Here is an 18,833-nt window from a genome sequence, read left to right as displayed (position 1 = left end):
AGCAGTCACCGGCCACATCGACCTGATCAGTGTTTGATTGTTGTGTCTTGTTGCTTTTCTTCTTTTGTCTCTCCTCTATCCACTCACCCCAACCGGTCGAGGCAGAAGGCCGCCCACCAAGAGCTGGGGTCTGTCGGAGGTTTCTTCCGTTAAAGGGAGTTTTTCCTCCCCACTGTCGCCAAGTGCTTGCTCAAGGGGGATTTGTTGGGTTTTCCCTCTGTAATAATATTGATAACAGTAAGGTCTAGACCTTACTTTGTAAAGTGTCCTGAGATGACTTTTGTTGTGATTTGGCGCTATACAAATAAAATTTGATTTGATTTGATTTCCTTGGAATCACATTTATTCACATGCTGTTACTATTTTTTTTTTCCACAATTTGCACAATGTTGACTAAAACAGCTGTGTTCTTCATTCCGTCCCATTATTTTATTTTTTTTTTGCTAATTTTTGTTTGTTTGTTACAAACTTCATTATTTTCCACTGTGGCAAAGCTTAACCAATATCTTCAAGTCACAAAGAAACATGAAACATCTCTTCATGTTAGACTCAATAAAAAAAAAAGGCTGTTAGACATCAGACTTCACATCTCCCACACTGTGTAAATTTCCTTAGTTCAGATGAAAGCCACAACCTACACATAAGTCTAACCATTTTTTTGTAATGCATAAAGGAAATTAGTACATTCACTTTTTAAAAGCAATAAACAGAGAAGGCCAAGACACAGTTGTTATTAGTCTTAGCCCCAATCCCTTTATCAATTTAACATGAGACACCTGCATTCTGTGCTTTGGAAATCACAGGGGACCTTTTGGCAAGTCAGTGTTTTAGTTTATGAGTTAATCAGGTATAATGTTCAGATGCTGCACTTGTTCAGAAAACTACTATGGAGATGCCGTGAATTTGATTCATCCTGTCTTGCGCAAGCATCACTAAAGGTTAATGCAGTCTTCATTATCATCATTTTATTTAAATGTTTAGTATAAAAAGTGTTTTGTAATTAAAAATCTAGAAAACGAATTATTTATTATGGATTACATTTCTTTGTTGTCCCTAAATGTCGACTATGTAGCATCGTAACTTAAGCCTCAGTTGCCTTATGAGGAAGACTATGTACTGATCACTAATCTGAAGCCAAATTTAATCCATCTCCTAAATGAATCCCAAGGCTTCTTGCAACCAAAGAAGAAAAATGAACATCATTTAACAATTTTTTTTCAGTATCCTGTACAAAAATGAGGACTGCAGACTTCAAAAATCACTTCAACTTTGATTATTTAAGAAGATCTTTTGAATAGTCTTAATATGTCAGAAAAAAGGCAATAGGCATATTACTGTCAAACCTTGAACAAAGAATCATGGTAAGACCACCCACTGTCAAGGTCCTTATTTAAAATGTTGCACTAAATGGGGTCATTTCCAATAGTGTCAGTGTACACCTCAACTTAGAGAACATAATAGTGTCAAATATCTTCCAGATTGTGTTAGCTTTTTTCACCCAACAGTCTCATTGCACGATGACTGTAGCAGAAAAACACTGTGTGGTTTTTTAAAGTCTGACAGAGACTTACTCAAAACTAGTTAACCTGGGACCACTGAGTTCACATATTTGAGAGTACCAACAGCAGGTAACACATCCCTCATAGACAGGACAAGAAATCATTATCCTGCCAAGCAGGAAGGTCAATGATCAGACCAGTGTTGTCACTGTTAATAAATGCTGACAGACAAACAACACTAACAAAACAAAAGGATCAAAATAATACCTTATGTTGAAAATCATAAATAGTTAATGTAACCAGACCTGTCACTTTCATAAGGGCTTATGTAAGTTGTTCATAAGACTTTCAATTCGGCATTTTACAGTTTAAATACTCCACATTTGATTTTGCTGTACTTCAGAGAACCAACCAAGACTTGCCTTTCTGTCTGTCTCTCTGTACATAAACATAGGTTCATTTGCATTTACAGTCATAAAGGCCATTTAGACCATGTGCACATAATAATAATAATAATATCATCTCATAATTCATTCATATCTTAAATAGGTTACATTTGTTTACAGGGTCAGGCATCACAGTATTGAATCATGTCAAGAGTAAGTGCACAATTTTCTAACCTTTGGCAAATTTTTTCTTTTGTAAACAGCGTCTAGTAAGGTGTGAGTTTTTTTGTTTGTTTGTTTTACACACAGTTCAACAATAATTCAAGCCTTGTAATACTATAATCTGGTATTTGTAGTGGCTGTTCATACATTTTGTAACATCACATTTACAGTGTAGCTCATTTCTGACATGTAGCTAATTTCACGTCTGTCAGTTTCACGTATAGCATAATGTCTGACATGCCATGAAATGCATTGTGCACATCAACAGTACTGGCCTGTAATTGCCGATATTTTAATTACAGCTTTCATATATTGTAATATTGCTGTCTCTAGTTGTCAAGCTGTCTGTCCACTTTTGAAGTCAAATGCAATGATATTATCAAGTGTGAATGAAAATGGTGTTCTTATAGATTTAATTTGCATTGTGGGTGATACAAATTAAAGGAGCTATAACATGGGCCAGATTGTTTTATATGAAGACACTGACATAACATTTATAATATTGGATATAAAAGCTCACTGTCAGTTTAAAGGGTTAATATATTTGCAAAACATTCACTTGCAATGTTTTCATTACCAGTAGTTGTCTCTATACTGTACTGTATGGAAATGACAAATAAAGCATGAGTTTGGTTTTACAGTTGGTTGGCAGTCGGTTAAGTTCAAGCAAGTAAAACAGCTGGTTAACATTATGGAAATGTTCTAGTCAAATATTAAAACAGCTGCTGTTGACTCGAAGCACGAAACAAATATTGGTTCCCAGTGTCAAAGACACATTGTGTATTCATAGCGATCCACTACACACTCTTTTTACTGGGGTAAAGAATTTTTCACTGCTTGCAGTCCATGTGTTCTTATTAATGTGCTACGAAAATTTTAAATGATTTTCCCCTGCAATAATACTAGTCATTTTGCTGCATTACAGCTGCACATGGCTGGGCCATGTGCTCTACTTATCTGAGAAGATAGTGAGTCTGTAGACCTACACAGTACTTACTGAATACATCTAATAAGTTAGACTGGAGGAAATAATATGCACACACAGTTTACTCACAGCATGTGTATGTATGTAGGCTGGCTGCTCCACCCTGAGCAGGTAAGCCGGCATCAACCTTGGGGCAATGCACTTGATCTTTGCACACATCTCACCTCTTAATGATAAAATGAGAAAACTGGGTCGGTGATGTACATTCCCACCAGAAATAGTGGAAAGTTAACATCTTCAGCTGAGCACCAAGACTTCCAACTGGGAAATCATCTCTAAATAAATCAAATGAGTTTCACAAATAGGTGAGGAGCCTATGGGAGCACCAGGTTTGCTCCTGGGAGGAATGAACAAGTCTGGATGATTAACTGAGAAATGAATGACCTGCTCATGTATCCACTAGAAACCTACTTGAGCAATCAAATGACTCCAAATTAAATGATATTTGGTACATTGAGTTCTTTATAGAGTCTGATGTTGTTTTTCAAGACTATTTATTCGCTCTTTTATGGAATTTTAGTCATTCCCCAAAGCAAAATGTGAAACAGTCTTCATTTTCCCCAGCCTACACTTAAAGCATGTTCAGATTTGTCTGTCTTGAATACAGTGGGAAATTGAAAAAAGCCATATTGTATTGGAAAGAAAGACACTATTACAGCACATACAATGTTCACTAAATTGGATTAAAGTGAACATTTTGCAGATGTTTTAAATTGACTGTAATGGCCTATTTAAACTCAGTTTGAAAAATAGAGCGTAGAGAGAGTAAGAGAGGGTGAAAGATAGAGAAACTCCAAAAAAAAAAAACGTCCATGAATGTGTATTTAAAAAAGCAATGATCGTCATGAGATCTATTACAACTCACCAGAGTTGGGATCCGAGTTGCCGTCAGCTTCTGTTCTCTTATCAGGGGAGGCCTGCTCGTAGAAGTCGTCCTGCGCCTGCACCAGAGGGAGAGGTTGTGTGAGGAGGGAGCCACTGCTTACAGGCTCATGGTCGCCCAGACCACTGTCACTGCAGCTCTCCTGAGAGCCATCCGGCAGGTGAAACGTGACGCGCCGCTGTGACTAGAACCAAGAGCACAAAACAGAGCCTCTGATGTTAGCGCTCTGCTCTGCTAGCTCATTTATAATTTCCTTTTCACACTATTGTTTTACAGTGAGCTGAGCCGGCTAGCGCATGCTGCTTGACACCGAGTACTGATCAGTGTGTGAAATAGGCAGCCTTAACAGTTTGTCTGAATGATGTCAAATCTATTAAAACATTTACAAGTGAGGAAGGCACTGATGAATAAAAAGGTTCATTTCCAGTTTCATAGGACTGGGAATGATTGTTGTAAAAGGTCTGTTTTGACTTGGTCCGAGTTATTGATGGGAAGGGGAGCTAGCAAATACTGTACAGTCACGTTTCACTGCACAAAGACAGCTAATAACAGCATGCAAATTAAACATGCACTGTAACAAAAACTCAGCAAGATGAAAAGTACAACATTTGTGAGCCTTTTATAAACACAGTGTAATTGATGTTGAACATAATTAATGAAGGCTATGGAAATGTTAAAATTTTGACGGGAGCATATCTGCAGGACGGCAGAATATGTGCAGGGACATTTAAAGCAGGATGGTTTAGTTTGTCTTGTCAAGTTTGTGTTTATATTGGCAATGTCAAAGTGGCCTATGGAGTTACAGTAACAGTAGTCGCCCCCAGGGTGTCCTTCTTCCCATGTTCTACACACTCACTGAGGAGAGGAAATTCTTAATCCTCACATGTTCCCGGGACACGTCTTATAGCCCTTCAGTTGGAGATATGCATGCAGTCGCATACACATATCATCCTTAAAGCCATCCTGATTGAATTTCCAGTTTTTAATTCTGAGTGTCTTTTCCCCTTGCTCTAATGACATTTTCCTCAGGCTTTTTCATAAGTCCAGACACAAGCCTCCAGCTAACCTTTCGTGAGCACAGAGAGGTCCCTGCCACATCCTTGGTGATGACAGGCAGAGACGGGTTTTACAGTAATTATTGGCAAAAGCAAAGGTCACCCAATGTGCAGTCTAATGCAAATGACCTCATTATATATTTTAGAACTGCACCAAAATCATGCAACATTCAATTAAACAAAAAGGGACAATAAAGAAAAAAAAATGAGACGAGAGATGGGGAATTTGCAAGTAGACTAGGAAACTGTAGAACAAATGCTTCAGATTTAGATAGATAGATAGATAGATATATACATAGATAGATAGATAGATAGATATAGAGTTCTTAATCTGCTACTCAAGAGCTACATAACTTGTCATCTATAACAACCTTGCAGGAAAATGTCAGTTCTTACATTCCCAGCTGACAAAAGAGAGAATGAATTAAAATGACAACAAAGAATGGTTTATGTAATTTAAGGCTGACAGCTGAAGTACTATGTGCATGTGCCTGTTTTTCAAATAAAGGATCGTATTGGCTTTGTATAAAGCAGTGTCATTGGTTTAGTCATATATGCTTGGCCTAACATTTTTCTTTGTTAGGAAAATCAAATGTATTGCTACCTCCAAAATAAAATATATATTATCTACCTTCTTTGACAGTTTGCTATGACAGCTCTTCCTCTTACAGACCGCACGCTGTAAAAGTGACCCCATGTGTGACATTTGTTTTGATTATTAGACGTAATATCATCCAAAATTTTGTATATCTTGACAAAAATCTAAATCAGGATTTGAATAATATTTCACACTTGCAGTTTCCAATGACATCTGAAAGTGCAGAATCAAGCACAATTAAATTAAAGGTCTTGTAAAACAGTAGGAATCTGGATAAATGTCAGCATTAGTAATTACAGAGAGGCAGCTGATCAGATGTGGCATTTTGAATGAAGGTGACATCACAGGGAAAAAGCCTTCTCTAAAGGGGTTCCCTCCTTTGTTTGGTTGTGTGACAGCTATACTGATTAAGCAATGCAGCGTGTTCAGTTTCACATAAGGTGAAGCATGCTAAGCGTATGCCATTTAAAATTTTTAATTAAAAAATGAACTCAGTGAAATAAAAGGCCAACCTTAAAGACTTAGCGTGTTTGGTATATCTGCACTTAATTAACATAGTCTTCATATGTTTTTCTTCCAATTGATGCCAAAGAAGTTGGCCTTAGGCAAGGTAGCTGTCTTTTTGTTGGCTGCCCTGAAAGTCTCAAGCTAACAATACAGATACTGGCAGCTTTTGTTCTGCATATTTCCAACTGTGTATTTTACAACAGAGTCAGAGAAAATGGTACTCAGAATGTATAACTTGTAAAATTAGCAAAGCTGGATACATGACCTGACTGATTTACAGTAAATCATTAATGTGTTATTAATACATTCCTTAGAATTCTCTGGTTAGTTCATGGACAGAGTGAACACAAAAGGAAATGAAACAGACAGTATGACAATGGAAAAATGACAGAATAACAATGCTAATTCACACTTAATCACAATATACAAGATTACACAGAATTGTCTTTTTTATATACATGATCGGCACAGTGGTTAGCGCCGTTGCCTCACAGCACGAAGGTTCCGGGTTCGGGCCCCGCCCAGGACCTTTCTGTGTGGAGTTTGCATGTTCTCCCCGTGCTTGCGTGGGTTCTCTCCGGGTACTCCGGCTTCCTCCCACAGTCCAAAGACATGCAGCTTAGGTTGATTGGTGTCTCTAAATTGCCCATAGGAGTGCATGTGCGTGTGTCTGGTTGTTCGTCTATGTGTTAGCCCTGCGATGGATTGGCGAACTGTCCAGGGCGTACCCCGCCTTCGCCCGATTGCTGGCCGGGATTGGCTCCGCCCCCCCCCCCGTGACCCCGTTCAGGGACAAGCGGTAGAAAATGAATGAATGAATATACATGATCAGTGCAAGCAAAATATATATACAGTATATACAATACACAATGATTTTGACTTCTAGTACAGAAAAAAACTAGAGCCTGTTGGTTTCATGTAGGAATATACCTATGTATACCGGCCAAATAATAAATGACTTTAGACTTTAATAAATATTGTACTCTAATCTAAATTGTTCTAAGCAAAATAATTTATAATTCATCATTAATAATTTCGCCCTATTACTAGATGCAAATAAAAAGGCCCTGTTTTAAATTACTTGCATTGTGTGTGCCTGTTTATATTTGTGCATGTGTTTATTTGGGGGTTTACTCATGCTTAAAGATATTTGTGCTGTATTTTTCCATTGCTGACAGTCACTTGTAGTAATATTAGCATAAGACTGGATTAAACTATCCCCACTGCCAGTTTACAAGTTATTATGGCTTATCATGCCTGCTAACCCTTATTATCTGCTTGTTTTTATAATTTGCCTGACCAAACACACTCACTTTAACAAACACAAAGCAAACTGCAGCTCGTTGCTGCTGGAAGGTTGAAATTTTATCACGTCCGCAAATCATAAGGAATAGTGTTTGACTGTGGGTTTTCATAAAAATAATATAGTATTAGGGAAACCGATAATAAAATCTGATTGAGTAAATGTCAACTACTTAAGCTTTAGTGGTAAATTCATAGAAATCATGTTATTGGAGTGTGTGAAAGTGGAGAATTTGAGCTTTGAACAAATAAACCTAGCTATATAAAATGTCTTCTCCAAAGTTCAAAATGGCTCAATACAATCTATGAGAATTAAAATCATTATTAGCACTATTATTTGGGAAAGTAGGTAGTAGCAGGGTAATTCAACTTTCTTCTGTTATATTGACCTCAAGTTGGATTTTTCTTTGTTAAAGACAAACAAATGCCAGTTTCACACTAAGAGTACTGAGTATTTTATACAGAGTCTAGAATCATTTACCCAGAAGGTAAAAGTCAAAATAATTTAGGTCTTGGAGAATCATGAACTGATATACATACATAGTCCTTGTTACCATGCTATCACTAGGCATTTTCACCTGTTTCAGCACTGCACTGTTTCACTGTAGCACTTCAGCATTTCCTCTGAAAGTCACAATCAGAGGGTGAAATATACAGACTGACTACACAGTAAAGGCTCAGTCCAAAAGAACATAAAACTAATACAACTTTGGTTTAACGTGACAGAAAACTAATAGCAACAGGGCTTATGAGCACAAGCTCTATCTGCTCCCCTGTATTTCTCCTCCTGAGTGCTACCATATGGAGCACAGTGGGCAAGTCAAAAACAACCCCTTTGTAGTATTTGTTCCAAATGAACACAATGTAACACCACATTTGTATCAGGCAGACGTTTAATGAGAATGACACACTCAACAGAATTGCATGCATACACACACACACACACACACACACACACACACACACACACACACACACAAAATAATGCAACCTCCTCACCCCCACAAATAATCTTATCTAACAGCAGTCTGACACCTGCGGTGAGAGAACACTTCCCACGAGTCTGTTCTCACAATCAGCCCACTGAAGGAGATCAGTCAACCAGGAAAACAAAACTCACCAAAAGATCTCTTTCTCATCCTCCCCCCTGCCCTGCTCTCTTGTCTTTGTCCTTCCCTAAGAGACCAAAGGTGCTGTGCCATCTGCTGGCCACCTTGGAAAATACTTTTTTCCCCTTAAATAAAGGTCACAAACGTGTTTGTCTTCTTTGTGCCACTGGTTGTGCAGATTTCTGTTTCATTCTCTGTCTTGCACCTTTTCACTACAGTATATTGATGTACTTCAGCATTTGGCGAAACAACAAAATGAGAAAAGCTTAAATTTATTTGATGCTATAAATCCTTTAATAGAATAATGTATGTCCTTTTATGATGATTCATCGTGTTTTTACATGGCACATTTGAGTATCATTCTCTATTTTCCACAGTAACACTGACAAGCTGTAACATTCCATAAAACATCAAATCAAGTGAAACATTAGCAGGTGATAGACTGTGCCTCCTGTCAGCACAACACTTGGATTTCCTTTGGGCTCATCCGTAAAATGCATCACAATCTCAGTCAGTCAGGGCTCTATTTTAATGACACACACAGTCAAAAACATGCTTTTCAAACTGCTTAAAAAAGATGAAAGACATGAAGATAAAAAGAGCTTGCAAACTTATTTCTGTAAGCAACACTCAAATAAAAAGTGACAAATAAATCACAATCTCCCCCGTCTTTGATTGTGACTCTAATATTGACGTAGTCGGCTCCTGCTGCCTCTCCAGAGTCTAAGTCTGCTGCCTTTGGCTTTTCATCATTAAATCATAGCTAGTTCTGAGAAACATCTGCATTCTGTCACATTCACAATGGAGCCCAATCAGTTATTCCCTTACTCTTTGGTTCGCCATAAATACACACACACAAAGATAAACACAAAGATACATAAATCAAAATCACATTTGACCCACTTTCCAAATTGCAAGCTTAGAAAAGTGGACATGTAGTGTGTGTGTGTGTTTTATGTCTAACAGTACTGTGCTTTGTGTTAGTCATTTACAGAACACTTGCTTGTGATTATCAACACAGTCCATCATTTTGACTCTTTCTGGGCTAAATGATCTCACACAGATTTATGGATGCAGTACACAGCATGTGTGTTTGTTTATCCTTCAACCATTTATTGTGTCTAACCCGCACAGGCAACAATAAGGCATTTTCTCTCATAAAAGCATTATTCTGTGTGTTGCCATACAGTATGATCATCCCCAGACTCACTCTCACCTGTCATCTTTCACAGATTACAGCTGCTTTGACAAGTTCTTTCTTGCTGATGCCCTCAAAGTCCTATTTGTTTTCTTTTCATCTGTCTAACCTCTCTAATTAGCTCCATCTCATCCCACCATCATTCACAGGCATGAATACTCCTCTCACCAGTTTTTTGCCTTGTTAAATACACATTTGTGCTTCAGCCTTGTTTGTGGTAGCCATGGTATAATAAATTTGTCATGTTTAAATGACGTAGATGATGATGTGCTCAACATAGTAAAATTTCATAACAACATTATGAGTTTCTTTTAAACTTTGAGCATAATAGATTATTTATTAAAACATCAAGAATCAAAATGTGTATTAATGACAGCACAATACGCTGTAAACCAGGGGTTTCCGTCATGTTGTTCAATACCTCATTCCTGTTTAGTTTGCTTAAATGTTCAGAGACTACAGTAGGCCCTTGCACAAACCACCGATGCATGGTGCAAACATTAAGTAATAGAACTCCACTCAGAAACCTGCTCCAATTGCAATTCGATTAAATATGCGGATGCCACACCCTCCTCAGACACCAAATGTTTATCTGCCAATCACCTATCAATCAAATGAGTTATGCTGCTGTCAAGTTTATATAGTTTTATAGTATGCTGTACTATCTTAGCAAATCTTTTGGATAATGTTGCACTTAATGGGAAAATCATTCATCTAAGTCAACAGGCTAACTAAACATATACAGTAAGTCACGCTGTGGTCTGGGACAAGAGCCTGCTTTTATCTTTTTAGCCTATATGAGTTAACATTTTGGAAAATTGAGTATGCAAATTCACTAATAACAGTTCTTGTTTGCTATATATAGTTGGATGCACTGTCAAGTATTAATGAATGACTTTGATAGTGATGAATAACACTTTCATTTTGTCAAAGTAGCTCACTGAGGAAGATGGAGATCCCTGTTATAAATACAATGCTCACATAATATGACCTTTTAAAATCAATGCAGTGAACGTGACAGCAGACATGGAGCATCAATCTGACAGTATGGGTGAATGCAACCCTAATCGTTACACTGCTTTTAGTTCTGTTTTGGTCTCCAGCTTCTGGAAATCTTCTCTTTACTGGCCTCTAAATGTTCCGTTATGTTTACTGGCCTCTAAATGTTCCGTTATGTTTACCAACTTGTCCCCAGCTTTGCCTGACCAGTAGGTGGCAGCAAGAAAAAAAGGAACTTGTATATGTGTGTACAGCACATCCAACCAAACTATGAACTTCATCTTGTCACTTTGTTCAAACAAAGAATAGAAATGACATTCAGCAGACTCATCCGGCATGCTGAAGTCATCATGAAACACACGACCATTAAAAGTATCACAAGTGGGGTTGATGTAAATATTAAAGGTTATAACATCAAATTTGCACTCGGTTGGCACTTTACTGGGTACACCTAGCTAATATAAGTGAATTCTAATACAACAGGGAGCTGTTTCTATTATTTAGCCTTGCCTTATCTAAATGTTGTGTTCACAATCATTAAAACATCTGCCAGCACAAATGATGTCTTCAAAAATACCTGACCATACACTTGAATCAACTTCTCTCTAAACAGTTTCAACAAAAACAGAACATTACTTTTATAAATAGGGGCTTTATTACAGGACTTTTATTAGACTGCATTTGTTTTAGCTAGGTATACCTAATAAAATGACAACTGTAGTATATACAATTTTAATTTAAAAGTGTATGTAACAATATTGTAAAATATCGTGCACTAGATACAAGATTGCTAAAGTCCAAAGGACATATTGAAGCTCAGGAATTGCATTCATTCCTTCTTTATACTGGCATGTGTAGCATAGTTATGTTACCAAGATGAAGGAGTTGAAAGAAACTCAAATACCGAAATGACTTTTTACCAGCATTTCAGTACTCTGTAAGATGCTATGATCAAACAATCTACACCTGTTGACTTTATTCTACCATATAGTAAGATCCTTTAGTGCAAATGGAAAAAAAAAATGTTCTCTATTTTATAGGCCACAAGGCTTAAAAAAAAACCTTCTAGGATTATCTCTGTTGACTTCAGACTAGCTTTCTAAGTATGTGAAGTTATTCTTAAACTGTAGCTAACAAGCACAGTGGAGGCCGAGCTAACCCGGTCTGACACTACATACTGTCTGCAGCTGAAAACAATAAATGAACACACTGCCTAAGTATGCATGTCAGTAGTTACATCTTGTTTGCCTACAGATGGGCAAATCTTCTCAGCTCCCTATCCCAGTAGTGGGCATATATGATTTTACATGTTTTCTATGAAAACTGAAACTAAAGTCACTCAATTAAAGTGAATTTACCTCAACATACTTCTCCAGAAGGATAATATTTCATTTATAATTCATGTCAAGTAACCCCACCCGGGACTAGAACTTGACATCTTAGGCTCATCTGTTCTTTTCATCTTCTGCACCCTGTAGTGACCCCTTACCTCCTTGATGGAGGTTTCACCCCACTCTCCATCTATATCCCTCTCTTCTTCTTTATCCTAACTTCAGTGTGCTGTTAAATAACCTGAACTGGCTGAGGGAGACCTGCGAGACACAAGTAGTTCAACCAGTTTCCCTCTGTGCCCTAAGCAGAGCTGGGGACACCTGTACAACTGCCACAGAGCATTAGCTACAAAGTTAACCACTACTGACTCACTCATCGGTTCCACCCTCTGCCGACATCCACAACCATAAAATGAGAGACACAGCAATTCTTCTCCATGTGTGTCTCCTGCATCAGGATGAAGGATTTGACACGCAGAGACAGTTAACTACAGAGCAGAGCAGGGTAGGCCCTGAGCACCGAATGGGGAAGCTTGATGTGTTTATGAGTTACAGTCCATGTGATCTTGGCGCTGCACTCATCTGTAGAAAATGTACACTGAAGTCACTGTTCTGTGCCACTATGGAGGGTGTTAGCTTTTTATTTACTCACTACAAATGCTTCAGAGACATACATTTCTGTCATTGTGAATGAATTACAGATATTAAAATGAAATCTGAAACAAATAAAATATATTTATGTTGCACTAAAAGCTGTACATTTATTTGTAGAGATGAAAAACCAAAGCATAACCGCAGTGTACTCCGTGATTCATAATAACCTACAACCCTATTAGCTGTCATGAAATCCTATTTGTGATTCCATTACACCAGATAGGTAGAGAAGTACACATTTGTTTAGTTGGATCTCTGTTTATCCTGTGGAAATCATGGCTATTTACACAGCTATGATTATCCAGCTTTGAGAGATCAAATGTAAATCAATGCAGCAGGGAGGTCTGGTTGACTTTGGTAATGCATGATCTAGATTTCTAGATTGTGTATCGCATTTCCACAAAAAAATATTAGGATTGTGAGATAGACAGTTTTTCTTCCATAAAGGCAAATAAATACATATATCAAGATAATTAGCTTTTTCTTTCTTTATTTCAGTTTTTCGTATTAACAACCTGTGTAGGACTCATTTCAGCAGCTCAGCATGTCCCATGTATTACTGGAACAATCAGCCGATAACAGTTTAGTTACAGTATGCACAGCTTTCACAAGCTTTTCGATGCCCACTGCTTTTTACCTAAAACTGGCAGCTTGGATGAACAGTGATCTAAAAAGCTAACTTCAATTTCTGTGCACAACATTGTAAATATTTAGTACTCAAATAAATACATACATGCAAATGTGAGTAGTCCATTTTCATCCCAGCCAAAATATCACCATTCAATTTTCTTAGTTGCACTTTTAAAAAATGTTTATTTATATCTAAAACCACGTCTTTATTTTTGCTTTTCTCTGTTAAAAATAAACTGGATTCTCTTTCTTTGTCTGTTAATAGAAATAAGGTTTTATGATGTGTTAAACTATTAGATTTGAGTTAGAAATATGCACCTAATGATAAATTTACAAGCTTTTACATTATCACAGTCTCATTTAAAAGCTGCATGCAACTGACTGGAAAATCTATGAAGTGCTGCAAAGTGCTGAAACCTAATGGCACGGACGACAACTGATTAGACTGATCTAAGCTTAGAGCTTAAAGAGAATCTGTATGCATAGTAGCTGTTGTTTAAAGACAATGAAACGATAAAAGGTAATACAGCAGTATTTCTCACTACAACCTGCATTTTCGAGTTGCAGTCTGAAATCGTTTGACAAGGCGACTTGTAACCACTCCAAAAAAACAGCAGCATATGTTCATGTCACTTGAAAATGGGGAGAAAATGATAAGGGAAGTGATGCTGTAACACCAGAGCGCCACGGCAAGGTGTTGACAGTGCCACCAAATAGCACTAGCAGCACCCTCCACTGTCGACTGTATGTGCCAGTCGTTACGGTGTTACATGGCCGTGGCCCACTGGTGCCGGTGTATAATAAGAGACAAAGTGTCTGCTGAAGAGCCTCGCAAAACCCCAAAGGATTTCCCAAGGATTTAGTGCTTTGTAAACGTACATACTACACATTTTCAGGTGCATGTTGTACACTTTCATCATGCACTCACACAAATGCATTGACAGTTAGGGTAAGGTAGAGCAGCAGTTAATTGCATCTCTATGACAACCCTTCAATGTTTGTACAAGTATTACTCTGGTTCTGCACAAAATTTTGTTCATGTCCTGTGCTTAATAAAATGTAGGTGGGCAAAAAGTATAGTGAAAAGTGAAAGTCTATTCAATATTTGCAGCATAAAGTATGATCTGTTTTACATCCAGCTACTTGTGTTACTTTAACACACAATGGGATTTGTAAACCATCAGGTATGTCTTCTGTTTGATATTTTACACATCATGAAATTAAAAACTAATTTTTTTTTTTTCGAGAAGACAGTCACAGTGAAGGAAATACAATTAAGCTCAAACCTTAATAATTAATTTTATGGTCAATGATCTTACCAATAATTATTACTGATGCAACTAATCATCTAGAAAATAAGAATCACCCAGAACATTTTCTATTAGTTTTGTTGCCAAGCACCCAGCAATTTCCCTCCAACAGTTTCTAGAGCAAGCAAGGCACCAGAATAATGCATAGTGGTGGATAGTGTGCTGCAGTGCATAATTTGTTTTTGTTTGTATGTGATCGCCTGGCTGATTGCATTTTGGGAGACTGTGACAGAAAAGGAACACCTCTCTCTCTCTCTTTCGCTTTTTTTTTTTCACTGATGGAAAAAGCATTCAGCCAAAATGTCGACCAAATCAGCATTATATGTTTAAATACAGAAACAGAGGGGGAATTTTCAGCATTGTTGAATTTCTTGAAATGAAGTCTTTTATTTTTACTTTTATTGTGAACATGCAGCCAGATGGAAACAGTGGGAGCAAAATCAAGAGAGCATGACAGATATAGATGTTTTAAAAAGAGGAAAAAAAAGAATATTAATGCACCAAAAGCCATTTTCTGCAGTATGTGGGGGGTTAACATTATTTCTTGTGAGATACATACAGAGGTGCCGGACCCAGATCCCGCTTGTTCTGGAAAAAGCTTACCCCTGGCTAAACGTAATGAAACCGTGACAGTTTCATAATCATAATGACATGTTAATAACAAGTTCCCATGATGATGAAAATCAATAAAGCTTCCAGTGCAACGTATGTTGTTGCAATTCCATCTGCTGATGTAGGGGCACTATTTGTATATGGATCATATGAGAGGGAAGGGACAAACTACCTCTATGGATCAAAGGTTGGTAGCCACCCAACTGACAGCTCTCAGTGAGCAGCAGCTTCATAACAAGAGTCACTTGGACTGCTGAAAGTAGCAAAACAACACAAATGACACTGTATTAAACTTTAACATTTATACCATATTCCCTTCATCTTTGCAGTTACTGTAAAGAATCCTGTTGACTTGAAAGCACTGGTTCAGTCACTAAACTGCAACTTCTCCTCTTGGTTTGTAACAAAATGCATAACAGTTTCTATGCTGCAAAGTCGTCCACTGAAAAACAGTATGGGTGTCTCAAAATCTCCTGAGAACCATTGTCTCTGTTGTCATTTCAACTGTAGCCTCCCTACCATTTGCAGCTTAGCTGCACAGAAGGGTTCTCTTAAAAAATTAACAGTACAACTGTGCAACACTGGCTTCCTTTTATGTTCCAGTAAAATATAGACAACTCAACAGTAAAAAGCCTCAACAAAACAGGCCTGTAACTTCAGTGTCTCAATAACAATCAACAAATGTGCCAGTGTTACCTTCCTTTTGCACACTGCCCTGGTCACTGGTGTTAACTGCGTGAGATGGATAAAACATGCACATAAAACGTGTTCCATCTTTTCCTTTTGAATTTTTTTCTGTGGCCACTTTTCATCTTTTCTATCCACTTCTGTTGTGACCTGCTCAGCCACAGCTTGTGTAGTACTTACAATGACAGCCTGAGGCAGCGTGCCTTGATTTCCCACAGCTTCTACATGGCGGCCATGCCTTTTATACCGGTGGTCAGATTGAGTAGGTAGATTGGTGTTCTTGGCTATTCATCTTCCCCAGCCACCATTCCCAATAGATGTGCTGATCTCTGTGGCTTTTTCTAGTTTTATGTTATCTTCAGTGAGGAATCACAGTGGAATCATTCTAATAAGTGACCTGTGTACCAGTTTGCTTACTGTCCTTCAGTGCATGCAGAAGCATGTCTTCATTTAACTCTTTAAATCTAACAATCTTTAACAATGGAGTTAAAGAAAGGAAGCTCGCTTGATCATGACTGTGACATCTTTAGTCATATCTGATAGTTACATAGTACAGTAAGGGTGACACAAGCCAGCTGGGACAGACACAGAATTGCATTAATAGGCAGTGTTAATAAAGCTTTGTAAATGACGATAATGGGTCATCTATGTACAGGCCTGCTTCATCACTGTAGCCTGCGACTCAACAGTCTACAGGCCATTTTTGCCCAGTGGTCAACATGTCATTTAAACAGGCAGATTGCTTGTTTGCCCCCCTACAAGTTTACAAATAGCAAACAATAAGGAAAAAGACAGTTTGAAACACTTCATAATTCAACATAACCAAGCTGACCTTTTCCATTTTCTACATTTTATTATAGTTTTAGAATTCATTCTTATTTCTGGGAAGCCTTCTGAATTACTGAACTGCAGCCATGAGACTTTCAGTCATATTAATAATACTAAATATAGTCAAAATGGAGAAATGCTACACTTTAGAATTATTTAATTAGAATTCAAGTTCAGTATTATTAAGCAACAGTATGAAGTCTGTGTCTTTGTATTTCTTTTCTGTTTGGACCAGACTGAAGAAAAAAAAAAAAACAGGATGTTCACATTCTGTCCGCTCAGTGCAGCTATAAAGTGGATTGTACCTTGAATTTAAATGTTCTATTGCAAAGGCACAGGTAGCTGCAGAATTCAAAATTACCATCTTTGGAAAACAACCTAGAAACTGAACAGCGAAAAATACTCTATTTCTTTTTGAGAATTTTACATATTGTGCATAATGTAAAAAGAAATTGTTCAAAAACAGGGTAAACTGGTATTGTATCCAAACTGTGGACCCTACTCGGGCCAAAGCCTTAAAATAGCATGGATTTACCCCAGTGCAACTGATATAGTAAATTTATACACCATGACTTTGGAAGGTTTAATAGAACTCTGTGCAGGAATAATAGCACATCTAAGGAAAGACAGCTTCCAACACTTATCCCAGAGTTAAAACCAGAAATCAGATTTCTAGTATGACAGAAAAAAAGCATTTTAGTGTGACAGTTTGAACAGATCTCCAGTATTCACACATTTAAGTGTATCACAAAGTAAAGGAACCCATTTTACTTCTGTCATTTAATGCTAAGAAATCCCACAATCAGAGTGAGTCAGATGCAGTATTCCTGGATAAGGCTGCAGGCTTGTCACACATCTCCATAATATAAAGGTGTCATTCATTCTGTTATATTTTCAGTTTGGCACAAAGATATCCTTTCCAAGTCATGGATATACACTCAGAATAATGTTTGCTGTTGAAGAATATCTTGGAGCAATAACTTATTACATATCTAGTAATAAAATCCCTAGAGTAAGAAGAACAAGGATGTCTGCGAGTTACATTAGGTGCTGCACAAGATCAGCTGTTTTTGTAAGGATGGATACCTCCATTCCCTCGCTTTATAAAAGAAAACTAAACGGCACAGACTCCGAACAACTTGTATGTAAGTGTTTGTAAATTTGCATGTGCTCACCTGGGACTCTCTTACAACTTGCCAAATAACATTCCAACTGGGACACAACACTGCTGTCATATAAAAAAGCGATGTATATTAGTTTTTCCTCTCACCATCCCTTGTTACCACTTTGTGACACAACAGCGACAGAAGAAACACAATATTAGTGTGAGGAGAATGGGAATGACAGACAGGACTGCGAGAAAAAAACAACAACATCGGGTGAAAGTCACAATATTAACTTAAAGAGACAGCTGTGATATTTAAACAATCATTCACAACAGCTGACTCCAGTGGTTCACTAGCACCCTGTGAACAAACATTATGCCTGGGGCCTGTATCACCATGAATCTCATAACCCGTTTTGGCCGTAAGTCTTTTCTCAGTCTCCCCTGACAAGTCCAGTGTCTTATCACACAAACGATTATTGACTACTTTGCAAGTCATCAATACAGTCAGTGCAGTTTTACGTATAGTAAGAACAGCAGCTTCATCATAGTAAGCGAATAGATACTATACTGCTACATCAGGTTCTGGAGTGGTATTTTTTGCAGAATTCTCCTTAAATTTTAATGTGGGTTACTCTGGATTACTGTAAATGTTAATTATTTTGTGGAGAATATTCTGTGGAAAGGGTTTGAATTTTATTCATCACAGATTCCTGGATAAGCCATACTGAAGGTAAATTAAAGGGCAGAGTGTTCCAGCATTAAAAGTGAATAGCTACAAAACAAAAGCTCATGTAACATCTCTGTGTGATAGTGCAATGTATCGGTATATAAAATGGTGCTTCAGGTTTTGCAGCTGAGTCAAAACAACTTAATGGATTAATTGGGAACCAACAGAGATAATTAGGCCTTTGGGGTTGTATGATTCCACCC

General features: G+C 37.6%; 1 protein-coding gene across 4 annotated transcripts in view; it reads right to left on the bottom strand.

The window, feature by feature from the left end:
- pcdh9 (protocadherin 9) overlaps positions 1-18,833 on the bottom strand; it is a 207,087-nt gene that overhangs the window by 72,805 nt on the left and 115,449 nt on the right. For 3 of the 4 annotated variants that reach the window (XM_020607688.1, XM_020607664.1, XM_020607673.1), the window contains one exon: positions 3,958-4,159. In XM_020607688.1, the coding sequence (XP_020463344.1) occupies positions 3,958-4,159 (202 nt within the window). The remainder of the gene's footprint in view (positions 1-3,957; positions 4,160-18,833) is intronic. The other variant, XM_020607682.1, reaches the window with a different exon arrangement.

This window comes from Monopterus albus, unplaced genomic scaffold (genome assembly GCF_001952655.1).
Source record: "Monopterus albus unplaced genomic scaffold, M_albus_1.0 scaffold4.1, whole genome shotgun sequence".
Lineage (NCBI taxonomy): Eukaryota > Metazoa > Chordata > Actinopteri > Synbranchiformes > Synbranchidae > Monopterus > Monopterus albus.
The sequence above is the reverse complement of the archived record's forward strand: the minus strand, read 5'-3'. Positions and strand labels throughout refer to the sequence as shown.